Source organism: Heterodontus francisci, chromosome 7 (genome assembly GCF_036365525.1).
Source record: "Heterodontus francisci isolate sHetFra1 chromosome 7, sHetFra1.hap1, whole genome shotgun sequence".
NCBI classification, from domain to species: domain Eukaryota; kingdom Metazoa; phylum Chordata; class Chondrichthyes; order Heterodontiformes; family Heterodontidae; genus Heterodontus; species Heterodontus francisci.
This window is the reverse complement of record NC_090377.1, coordinates 68,132,666-68,146,003: the sequence shown is the minus strand read 5'-3', so window position 1 is coordinate 68,146,003 and position 13,338 is coordinate 68,132,666. Positions and strand designations below refer to the sequence as shown.

Here is a 13,338-nt window from a genome sequence, read left to right as displayed (position 1 = left end):
ACTGCAAAGGCTATGGGTCCTGAGAATATTCCGGCAATAGTACTGAAGACCTGTGCTCCAGAACTTGCCGCACCCCTAGCCAAGCTGTTCTAGTACAGCTACAACACTGACATCTACCCGGCAATGTGGAAAATTGCCCAGGTATGTCCTGTACACAAAAAGCAGGACAAGTCCAACCCAGCCAATTACCGCCCCATCAGTCTACTCTCAATCATCAGTAAAGTGATGGAAGGTGTCATCAAGCAGCACTTGCTGAGCAATAAGCTGCTCAGTGATGCTCAGTTTGGGTTCTGCCAGTGCCACTCAACTCCTGACCTCATTACAGCCTTGGTTCAAACATGGACAAAAGAGCTGAACTCAAGAGGTGAGGTGAGAGTGACTGCCCTTGACTTCAAGGCAGCATTTGACCGAGTATGACATCAAGGCGCCCTAGCAAAACTGAAGTCAATGGGAATCAGGGGGAAAACTCTCTGCTGGTTGGAGTCATCCATGGCGCAAAGGTAGATGGCTGTGCTTGTTGGAGGTCAATTATCTGAGCTCCAGGACACCACTGCAGGAGTTCCTCAGGGTAGTGTCCTAGGCCCAACCATCTTCAGCTGCTTCATCAATGACCTTCCTTCAATCATAAGGTCAGAAGTGGGGATGTTCGCTGATGATTGCACAATGTTCAGCACCATTCATGACTCCTCAAATACTGAAGCAGTCCATGTAGAAATGCAGCAAGACCTGGACAATATCCAGGCTTGGGCTGATAAGTGGCAAGTAACATTTGCGCCACACAAGTGCCAGGCAATGACCATCTCCAACAAGAGAGAATCTAACCCTCTCCCCTTGACATTCAATGGCATTACCATCGCTGAATCATTGACCAGAAACTGAACTGGAGTAGCCATATAAATACCGTGGCTACAAAAGCAGGTCAGAGGCTAGGAATCCTGCGGCGAGTAACTCACCTCCTGACTCCCCAAACCCTGTCTACCATCTACAAGGCACAAGTCAGGAGTGTGATGGAATAGTCTCACTTGCCTGGATGGGTACAGCTCCAACAACATTCAAGAAGCTTGACACCATCCAGAACAAAGCAGCCCGCTTGATTGGCACACCATGCACAAACATTCACTCCCTCCACCACCGACGCACAGTGGCAGCAGTGTGTACCATCTACAAGATACACTGCAGCAACGCACCAAGGCTCCTTCGACAGCACCTTCCAAACCCACGACCTCTACCACCTCGAAGGACAAGAGCAGCAGATGCATGGGAACATCACCACCTGCAAGTTCCCGTCCAAGTCACACACCATCCTGACTTGGAACTATAGCACCATTCCTTCACTGTCGCTGGGTCAAAATCCTGGAACTCCCTTCCTAACAGCACTGTGGGTGTACCTACCCCACATGGTCTGGAGCGGTTCAAGAACGCAGCTCACCACCACCTTCTCAACGGCAATTAGGGATGGGCAATAAATGCTGGCATAGCCAGTGATGCCCACATCCCAGGAATGATTTTTTTTTTAAATTAAGATATGTAAGGAAATTATTACATGCAGCTGCGCATTCAAATATAGCAAAGGTATCATCTATATATCAGGTTAGGTGTCATTTCCTCGAAGGCACGTTTCTCAAGGAACCCAACAAAGATATTTGTGAGAGCTGGGCCTAGAGGGGATCCCATGACAACAACATCTATTTGGGCATACATGGTGTGGTTAAAACTGAACTTAACTGCATGGGTTGCCGAGTTCCTGAGTTCAATGAATTTGCGCAGTGGTTGTGGGTCTAGATGGCCATGATATAGTGCTACAGCACAAATATCTATGGCTTCCTTAAGCGGTACATTAGTGAATAGGTTAGCAATGTCAAATGAGCACATGGACACAGCATTACTATCGATATGCAAGTCATGTATGGTCTTCACAAATGTTATTTTATTTAGAGATACAGCACTGTAGTGTAGTATCCAGTGTAGGATTAGTATAAATGGGTGGTTGATGGTCGGCACAGACTCGGTGGGCCGAAGGGCCTGTTTCAGTACTGTATCTCTAAATTTAAAAAAATAAATACATCCATGTCTTCTAATTGACAATTCCTGCTCATATTAATAAATCCTCAATTTTTTTGTAAATGTTGGCAGCATGTTTTGGAAGGCTGACAAATATAATCCTGCGACAAAAGAGAGTAACAACTGAAAGTACTATAATGTGCAGAATTTTTATCATAGTCACAAAACTGCACATTTAAAGGAGTTATTCCTATTGATATATAAACATGCAGTTTAAACTACTCCTGAACTGGGCATCATTGAAATGGATCACAAACTGTCAAAGAATGTTGCATATAGTGCCGCTTGCATTACAAGTACTTGAATCACAACTCAGCTGTCAATTTACTTTCAGTTCTAATTTGTTTTCTTGTTGTACAAGAATCAGAACAGACACATGCCAGGCATCGTTTCACTTTTCATTAATAAGTTCAACATTTATTTTCAGAAGATTGCCAATCTTTTGTATTTGCTCTTGACTATTTTCCTGTATATTCAAAACAGTTGGTATTTTTATCTACAGTTGCCTACTTAGTCATGGATTCTTGCCCTTGAACCCAGTCACAAATTAAAACACCACACTTTGCAATAGAGAAACTGCAATTAAAACATAAGGCAACCAATTCTGTTGCATTTTACAAATATCCCTTGGGTATTCTGCACTTATAATCAATCTGCAGTGATACTTTATTATCTTTATAATAACATGTCTTGCTTCTATTGCGTACACTAAGTTTACCAATACTGTGAATGCTAAACTAACAATTACCTGTTTCCTTGATGCTTAAGTATTTAAATCCTTGGGCACAAAATCCTGCAACTTTTGGGGGGATATGTCGGATAATTCTGGCATCGGAGGCCAGAATTTAAGGCATGTCTGATAGACCAGAGTTACTCTCAATCTAAAATATGTTCTCTATGACCTACTAAATTCTAATGCAACAGAGTGTTGGCAGAAGATGTGCACACTCCCAGATTGGTGCATGAATGCAAGTCACAGGATCTTGAGAATAAACTCTGCTGTCCCAGAAATTCCACTACTCAAGTCAGAATAGCATCTGCCTTAACATAAGTCTCTCGGTAAGAGGGGTTAGTTCACTGCAAAACTTGTGAAACCACAAAGTGGTTGAGTCCACAGGTTTTGAATATCCACAAATTTTATCTGAAATATCAACATTGAGCAAAATGAATAGAAAAATTGTTTCTCAGCAATTCTGCTGAGAAATAATTCTGAAAACTGATTTTCCATAGTTTCAGGCAGGGAAATCCTTTCTTCCTTCAATCATGAAACCCTTACCATGGAGTTCATGAGATCGTTACCCCATATAGTCCTTATGACAGACGCATACCAGGGACAGGAAGAAGAGGAAATGAGAAAAACAAGCAGGCTAAGACTACATCAAAGGAGGATATAACCAATTAGAAGGTACTCTTGCACCATAGTCTACACACCACAGAGCTCCACTAAACATATATCAGAAGGAATTTGCTTAAGGCATGCAATGGTTCAGTAAGGCAGAGAAGGAACTGTATGTTCCATTGCAAAGTAACTCCTAACATCCTCTCAAACACAAAAACCAAACAAAGATGGTCATACTTCAAAACTCTAGGCTACATATCACAAAGTGGTTTTACTGTGCACCGATGTATTTACAACAGGTTCTTCTTTTTATCACTGTGCCTACCCAGGTGCTCCTCTGTGCTGTTCTTAAACCTATCCTGGTGCTGTGTTACAGTGCTATCTTAGGCCAGGGAAGACAGTGGTGCTTGACTGTGCATTTTAAATTTCAGGGGATTGTTATTTCAGGATTCCTGAACTCCAGGAGTGATCTTCAGCTGGATGTGTCACCTTGTCAGGAGTACCTCTGTCCTGTATCCTGAGACCTACATGAACAGGCTTCTGAGAGGACTCGCTGGAAAGGTCACATGAACTGTCACCAGGAAAGAACATAGGAACAGTAGACCATTTAGCCCTTCGAGCATGTTCCAACATTCGATTAGATCACAGCTGATCTATATCTTAACTCTATCTACCTTGGCTCGTAACATTTAATACTCTTGCCTAACAAAAATCTGTGAATCTCATTTTTGAAATTTTTAATTGATCTGGCTCATTTATATCTTTTCCATTGGCCTAATAAGCCGTGCATACAGCTTGAGCGCATGTTCCCAATTCCTTTCATCTTAATTAGGTACATGTGGCTCTCCAGGCATCAATATTATGAACAGCAGATGTGTATCAGGTGTTTCTGATTGTATTTTCACCTATTAGTTTAATATTTTGCACTGCACTGGCTATAAATATATTGTCTTCTGCTTTGCTCATTCTTTTACTCAGGTAGATGTATGGTGCAAATTAAATCCATGTATTGAAATCTTATTAAGGTACATTCTAGGCATATTACTCAACTACAGCCTGATCCTTACTCTTTCTTTCTTGCAGATTTTCTTTTCTCTTCATTGGCTTCATGGTTGACATCGCGAAGCTTAACCTCGGGGTCAGTGAGACTTGCTGGGATGATGTCCAGTTCCAGATCTTTATTGTCCTAGGAATAAACACAAACTGAGAGCTGCACCATCAGACATCACACTTCACTTAAACAGAAAGACATCAGAAATGCAAGAGTGTAAGCATGACCTGAATGCAATATGTAGCGGAGATCAAAATATAGAAGGCTGCCTTTATATTTATATTTGTCAGCATTTGCAGTATTTTTTTTTACAGATACAGCACTGAAACAGGCCCTTCAGCCCACCGAGTCTGTGCCGACCAAGAACCACCCATTTATACTAACCCGACAGTAATCCCATATTCCCTACCACCTACCTACACTTGGGGCAATTTACAATGGCATTACAACCTATCTATTTCTTGCTACCTATCAGCAACAAGAAGCTCTACAGGCAATCCAAACACAAAGATAATATACAGTCCAAGGAGGTTAATCAGTCCATCTGGCTCATCCTTCTGTAGCATGATCTCCCTATTACAGTATCTAACTCGAATGACTTCAAAATTTGACCCCTGGACTCACTACAATGATCTAGACATTAGGAAAATAAAGCTACACTCCAGTTTTAAAGGAAGAAGAGATTGTCCACAGGTGTGGCCTATGATTAACCTTCTAAAGCCTTCAAGGCCTTGAACAGGGTGCAGAGGAAATTTACCAGAATGGTACCAGGGATCAGGGACTTCAGTTATTTGCAGAGACTGGAGAAACTGGGATTGTTCTCCTTAGAGCAGAGAAGATTAAGGGGAGATTTAATAGAGGTTTTCCAAATTACAATTAGAGTAAATAAGGCTAAAGAGTTTCCACTAGCAGGAGGGTCGGTAACTAGAGAGCACAGATTTAAGATAATTTGCGAAAGAAGAGGTGAGATGAGGAGACTATGTTTTACGCAGCAAATCGTTATGATCTGAAAAGCACTAACTGAAAAAGTGATGGATGCACACTCAATAGTAACTTTTAAAATGGAATTGGATGTATAATTCATCATCCAGCAGAGTGTTTTGGCTATGATAGATTGGGGAACGTTATCTAAAGGGTTGACAGTGGATAGGCAATGGCTAGCATTTAAAGACCGCATGGATGAATTACAACAATTGTTCATTCCTGTCTGGTGCAAAAATAAAACAGGAAGGGTGGCTCTACCGTGGTTTACATAAGAAATTAGGGATAGTATTAGATCCAAGGAGGAGAAATATAAAATGGCCAGAACAAGCAGCAAACTTGAGGATTAGGAGCACTTTAGAAATCAGCAAAGGAGGACAAGGGGATTGATTAAGAAGGGGAAAATAGAGTATGAGAGTAAACTTGCAGAGAAGATAAAAACTGACTGTGAAAGCTTCTATAGATATGTGAAGAGAAAAAGATCAGTGAAGACAAATGTGGGTCCCTTACAGTCAGAAATGGGGGAATTTATAATGGGGAACAAAGAAATGGCAGACCAATTAAATACATACTTTGGTTCTGTCTTCACAAAGGAGGACACAAATTACCTCCCAGGAATGTTGTGGAACATAGGGTCTAGTGAGAAGGAGGAACTGTATGAAATCAGTATTAGTAGGGAAATGGTGTTAGGGAAATTGATGGGATTGAAGGCTGATAAATCCCCAGGGCCTGATAATCTACATCCCAGAGTACTTAAGGAAGTGGCCCTTGAAATAGTAGATGCATTGCTGGTCATTTTTCAAAATTCTATAGATTCTGGAACAGTTCCAACGGATTGGAGGGTAGCTAATGTAACCCCATTATTTAAAAAAGGAGAGAGAGGGGAAACAGGGAATTATAGACTGAATTATAGCCTGACATTAGTAGTGGGGAAAATGCTAGCATCCATTATAAAAGATGTAATAGCAGAGCACTTGGAAAACAATGACAGGATCGGACAAAGTCAACATGGATTTACGAAAGGGAAATCATGCTTGACAAATCTACTGGAATTTTTTGTGGAGGTAACTAGTAGAATAGATAAGGGAGAACCAGTGGATGTGGTGTATTTGGACTTTCCAGAAGGCTTTCGATAAGGTCCCACATAAGAGATTAGTGTGCAAAATTAAAGCAGTTGGGATTGGGGGTAAGGTATTGACATGGATAGATAACTGGTTGGCAGACAGGAAATAAAGAGCAGGAATATACGGGTCTTTTTCCGAGTGGCAGGCAGTGACAAGTGGGGTACCACAGGGATCAGTGCTAGGACCCCAGCTATTCACAATATATATTAATGATATGGATGAGGGAATTAAATGTAACATATCCAAGTTTGCAGATGACACAAAGCTGGGTGGGAGTGGGAGCTGTGAGGAGGATGCAGAGAAACTCCAGTGTGATTTGGACAGGTTGAGTGAGTGGGCAAATGCATGGTAGGTACAGTATAATGTGGATAAATGTGATGTTATCCACTTTGGTGGCAAAAACAGAAAGGCAGATTATTATCTGAATGGCGATAGATTGGGAAAGGGGAGGTGCAGCAAGACCTGGGTGTCCTTGTGCACCAGTCACTGAAAGTAAGCATGCAGGTGCAGCAGCAGGCAGTTAAGAAGGTAAATGGTATGTTGGCCTTCACAGTGAGAGGATTCGAGTACAGGAGCAAGTATGTCTTGCTGAAATTATACAAGGCCTTGGTGAGACTACATCTGGAGTATTGTGTGCAGTTTTGGTCTCCTTATCTGAGGAAGGATGTTCTTGCTATGGAGGGAGTGCAGCGAAGGTTTACCAGACTGATTCCTGGGATGGCAGGACTGACGTATGAAGAGAGATTGGGTCGATTAGGCTTGTATTCGCTAGAGTTTAGAAGAATGAGAGGGGATCTCATAGAAACCTACAAAATTCTAACAGGACTGGACAGACTAGATACAGGAAGGATGTTCCCAATGGTGGGGGAGTCCAGAACCAGGGGTCACAGTCTAAAGATAAGAGGTAAGCCATTTAGGACTGAGATGAGGAGGGATTTCTTCACCTAGAGAGTGGTGAACCTGAGGAATTCTCTACCACAGAAAGCAGTTGAAGCCGAATCATTAAATATATTCAAGAAAGAGTTAGATATAGTTCTTAGGGCTAAAGGGATTAAGGGATACGGGGAGAAAGCAGGAACAGGGTACTGAGTTTGGATGATCAGCCATGATCATATTGAATGGCGGTGCAGGCTCGAAGGGCCGAATGGCCTACTCCTGCTCCTATTTGCTATGTTTCTATGTTTCTAATCACGCTGTTCCTTTCTTTGACTGTTAAAAAATACAGGTGATACATTGGACTGATAAAGCAGATAAGCGTTGTGACAGCTCCCAACATATTGTTAATTCATATGCAAGAAACTATGCCTGTCATTGCAAATGAGATGCACAGTTAGGGAATAAAAGCTTTTGTGGTTCATATACAAATGAGAACAATGTTCCCTTTAAAATTTAACTGCTGTATGCAGCCCTTTTTTTAATGTGCAATCCCTTTAAATTTTTGGTGCTGCCAGATACACGTATTACTTATCCCAGCTGCTGCATGGCCACGCACCAGAATAGCTTAGTCGGAACATGGTATCGGAGTTTGCATTTCGGGCATATAGTGCCACACGGTTGCTATCAATAGTCCTGTCACGTTCAAAGATCTAGCAATTCTAACATTTGATGGCTCTCTGAATCATCTACCTGTGGGCCATGTCAAATTGAATGAATTGAGATGCCCTGGCAAAGAAAGCATCAGGTACTTGCCTTAAGAGTGCACAGCAAAAGTCCTGTGTGTCTCCCTGAAATAAGCTTTTGCTATTAAAGTTAAGAGTTATGGTCACTTTCTCTGCTGCAATCAGAATTGTCCATCTTGTGGACCTTGTTTGCAGATCTGGCTGCAACAAAAAAGAGCTCCTCCAAAGCTTCATTACTAATGCACAACGTGGTGAACTAGAGCTCCTAGGAAAGCTCTTGGAGATTGTACATGGATCTATAGATACAGCTGGATGGGTAGTGCCAGGATGGTCTGACTCACCTCTGGTGCTGCCAAATTAATCAGGCTACATTGGCAGCCTTCTGCTGCTCTTGCTTCTCCAGCATAAAGTGGGATTCCCATTGGAAAACCCATTGTGCAGCCCTCAGATCCTAGTTCTATTGAAATACAATGCTTTCCAAGGTTAATGCAGAATATAGAGAAAAGCGCTCGAGAATAACTGTTTTTTTTCAGTGAGTGCCAAGACACAGCCTAAAGCTATGGCAATCGACCTCAGTTGAGCAACGTACCTTTAACCAAGTATTTCCTCTTTGATAAAGGTTCCTGACAAACTGTGCCTTTTAACCACTGGCGCACATTGACAAGGGTAGATGGGAAAAGGAAATAATGCAATTGAGGAGAGGTGACAACGACTATCATTTGTAGTGGCAGCCACTAGGAGTTTGGGTGCTTCTTCAGGGAATTTATACTGGGGTGTTCCTCAAGGAGAACTTCCGTCTACATCAGTTCGACCAATAACTTTTGGCCCCACAAAGATCGAATTGTTAACATATGCCCTCCCCAACCCAATAACTTTAGAGTCATGGTTCTGGACAGGCCCTCGAGAAATACACTGTTTAATGCAAAACTGAAGGTAAATTGAACTGATGTGATTTGAAGACAGCTGCTTAAGTGCACACATTCTGCTGGTTCGTGCTTCAGAGGTGTAGCATTACATCCTTATTTGATCAATTACCCTGGCAGCAAAGCATTATGAACTATGTTCAATGGTATAAATTTGTATATCTTTTGTGAGAATCTAAGGTGACTGCAAGGGCATAGCTAACACGGTGTCAGCACTGGGAGGATATGTTTATTGAAAAGGAATTGATGTTTTCTCTTTGGATTAGGACAAAGGACTAATGTGAATTCAAGCAGTAGACTGTTTAAATTTCATATTTGCTATTAACCTGTTTTCAAACAGAAACCTGCTTATAGGGCCAACATTCTATTCGGGGAAATGAGCCAATAAAATAGGTCATGAAAATACAGTCTAGAAATGCACTGCACAAAAATACACAAGACTATCAATTGTGACTTTGCTGATTGATTATTCGATCAAACATATTCACAAGGATTAATTTTCGGTTTATACTACTTATTTTGAAAAATCGGAACTTTGGCTCAATGTTTAGCATCTGGAGATGCTTGCCTGCAAGAAAAAACTCTAGTCCAGAATGTTTTTGTTTCTATCCATCGTTTGTTTGCACAGCACAGTTTTGTTCATACTATACACTCTCAAGATTCTGGTGTTGGTAGCTGAAACATAGGCAGGGGAACTTTAAAAATTCAGCTCAGCTTTTCTGATTTGACAGGTCAGCTGGTGAATATGAATCTGGGTATTCATCTATATTGTAGTCCACTGGGTGGATCAGAAGTGTTTATTGTAACACCTGTTCTCCTGAATAAAGTGTTCTTATTAATTTTACACAGCGCTTTTGAGAGGGATGAAGGATATGATTATCTGAACTTCAGGTTATCTCGGTTAAACTACAGAACAATCTGAATGTCCATCACCCAGTAAAATGGTGCAGGTACAATTAAGAATCTTCACTGCTGCATGCCAAGTGAATTTTTCCACTAAGAAAATCTAAAACTTAATATAAGCTTATCTTATAGCAAAGAATTAAATAGCCAGTGTCAGCATTTAACATTACAATCAAGAAATAAATCTTGCCTCCACGATTCCTTTCTGCTGTTGCTCCATTGTAACTTTGCTAGAGGCATTGGTGAAATTACGGCGCAGTGGCTAAAAGTCTGAGGAAATTCAAGGCCTTGCCTTTTTGATTTATGACTATTAACAGTAATCTCTTGTGGCAGCAAACTACACCTATATATGGTCTACAACTAATTTGATGTTTGAAGCCTGAAGCCAGATAAGCTTTCCATGAAAACAAAAAGTGACAAAACTCTTTCATTAATTATTCACACAATGCCAAAGATGGGGCCGAGTGGTCCTGCTTACCTCTGACGTAATTCCAAGGCCTTTTTCCAAAAATGATTTGTATTTTCCCATTCTCAGTGAGAAATCTCGATAGCGCTTATCCACTGCTGTGACCCATTTCTTAATTTCACAGGCATGTGCATGTCCCTTCTCTACAAAACTGTCAGCCAGCTGAATGATGAGCTTCACCTTTTCCTTGGTTTGCTGAATCGGAGAAGAAATATTGTTTGCATCAAATTAGATGAAATTGAGTTGCTAATTCTTACTCCATTCCAATTCAAGAAGAATGGTGCACCTTGTAGGCTCCTCCTGGGGACTGAAATGTTTGATTTATTACTTTGTCCTCCGCTTTCACCTTTATGCTGCTTCTTCCAGGAATCAATGCATTTCCCAAAATTTTACTTTGGTAATAGAATCTGTTAACTATTGCATTAGTTTATGGTTCTGCTGACTGATTTATTTACTGTAGTTGCCAGAAATATATAATGTCACATAAAGACATCTCTTAAATGTCTTAATACCATTGTAAGCTTCTGCCTAAAAGACTAAACAGCAATATTTGGCTTATGACCATGTACACAAGGCAATCTTCAGTCAGTTTGATATATTGAACAATCTTGATGCACCAACCATCAACAGTAAATGGAAACATGCAGGATACGTTCCTGTACAGGTTTCGGGTACAAGAGAACAAACTACAATGTTACGGAGCATGCAGAGCATAGGATGTTTCATGTGATATCTGTTAACAGGGCGGCACAGTGGCGCAGTGGTTAGCACCGCAGCCTCACAGCTCCAGCGACCCGGGTTCAATTCTGGGTACTGCCTGTGCGGAGTTTGCAAGTTCTCCCTGTGTCTGCGTGGGTTTCCTCCGGGTGCTCCGGTTTCCTCCCACATGCCAAAGACTTGCAGGTTGATAGGTTAATTGGCCATTATAAATTGCCCCTAGTATAGGTAGGTGGTAGGGAAAATATAGGGACAGGTGGGGATGTGGTAGGAATATGGGATTAGCGTAGGATTAGTATAAATGGGTGGTTGATGGTCGGCACAGACTCGGTGGGCCGAAGGGCCTGTTTCAGTGCTGTATCTCTAAACTAAACTAAATCTCTCATTACTATTTGATCCCCCATTGCATTGGAAACAGAGAGACAAGACTAAGGGCAATCATAGGAATGTAGAAACAGAATAGGCCATTTAGCTCCTCAAACCTGTTTCATTGTTTAATTAGATCAGAGGGTCTCAACTAGGGGTCCGTAAGAAGGTTTCAAGGGGTCCACTGCCTCGTGGCTTCTCCCAACGTCATCAGTCTAGCCCCTCCAGGATCAGCCCAGTTCTTACCAACTGTTGTTTGACAGCCATCGTGGTCAGCACCATACTAGTCATGTGACCTGCCTGACCTCACACCACTTTATGAGCCAGCAATTCATTTATCAGAGAATTTGGCGACATAATCCAAAAACACAACATCACAACTCTGAGCTTTCGCTCACCACCACCTCTCTTGATCCCTCCACTGTCTCTAAATTGTCAGACTGCTTGTCCATCATCCAGAACTGAATGAGCAGAAATTTCCTCCAATTAAATATTGGGAAGACTGAAGCCTTTGTCTTTGGTCCCTGCAACAAAATCTGCTCCTTTGCCACCAAACCAATCCCCCTCCCTGGCAACCATCTGAGGCTGAACCAGACTGTTCGCAACCTCGGTGTCATATTTGACTCCGACCTGAGCTTTCAACTTCATATCCATGCTGTTACTAAAACCGCCTATTTCCACCTCTGTAACACTACCCAACTGTGCCCCTTCTCAGCTCGTTTATTGTAAAAACCCTCATTCAGGTTTTTGTTACCTCCAGACTTGACTATTCCAAAACACTCCTGGCTGGTCTCCCACAATCTACCCTCCATAAACTTGCCTGTTCATCCATCATCCAGTCCTCGCTGACCTACATTGGCTCCTAGTTAAGCAATGCCACAATTTTAAAATTCGCATCCTTGTTTTCAAATCCCTCCACGCCTTGCCCTCCATATCTCTGTAATCTCCTTCAGCCCCACAACCCTCAGAGATATCTGCGTTCCTCTAATTCTGGCCTCTTGAGCATCCCCAAATCTAACTGCTCCACGATTGGTGGCTGCGCCTTCAGTTGCCTAGGCCCTAAGTTCTGGAATACCATCCCTACACCTCTCTGCCTCTCTACCTCAATTTCTTCCTTTAAGACAGTCCTTAAAACCTACCTCTTTGACAAGCTTTGGTCATCCGCCCTAATATCTCCTAATGTGGCTCGGTGTCATCTTTTGTTTTATAATGTTTCTGTGAAGTGCCTTGGGACGATTCAGTATGTTAAGGACAATATATAAATACAAGTTGTTATTGTTACAAAGTTTAACATTAAAACTAAACTGCCACCAGATTTTGAATGCATTTTTTACTGTTTAGATCCAATAATAAAATGTTATTTTATGACTGGGTAATGTCTGAGTTATTACCATTCTTTTCCAATGCAATCCTCCCACATCCCCCATTTTTCCGGATGGCGCACGGGTGTGCCCCAAACTGCCAAGGCGGGGTTCCCCTTGCCTTTCTGGCCCGTCAGTGTGTGTAGAACATGCTTGCAGCTATAAACTGACAGAAATATGAAGCCGGAAGTGGCAGGAACAGCCCACAGAATCAGTCTCTGAGAAAAACATTGATAATTTACTTCAACATCGAAAGAGAGGGCAGAAATTTTACTCCCATATGGGGGCAAGTATGGAGGCAGCGAGTGCAAAACTTCACACCATTGCAGGCACCTTCCTGCCCCGGGCCATTTTCCCGGAGTGAAAATCAAGGAGGTTTAATGGTCAATTATTAGATGCCAACTGCAATTTTGGGGAACAGGCCAGC

The 13,338-nt window shown here is 41.9% G+C and overlaps 1 protein-coding gene across 10 annotated transcripts in view; it reads right to left on the bottom strand.

Moving 5' to 3' along the window:
* The window catches only part of kalrna (kalirin RhoGEF kinase a), a 980,827-nt gene that overhangs the window by 369,618 nt on the left and 597,871 nt on the right, over window positions 1-13,338 (bottom strand). For all 10 annotated transcript variants that reach the window (XM_068035342.1, XM_068035333.1, XM_068035338.1 and 7 more), the window contains exons 22-23: window positions 10,480-10,662; window positions 4,468-4,586 (exon numbers count right to left, since the gene is read on the bottom strand). In XM_068035342.1, coding sequence (XP_067891443.1) covers window positions 4,468-4,586; window positions 10,480-10,662 — 302 coding nt within the window. The remainder of the gene's footprint in view (window positions 1-4,467; window positions 4,587-10,479; window positions 10,663-13,338) is intronic.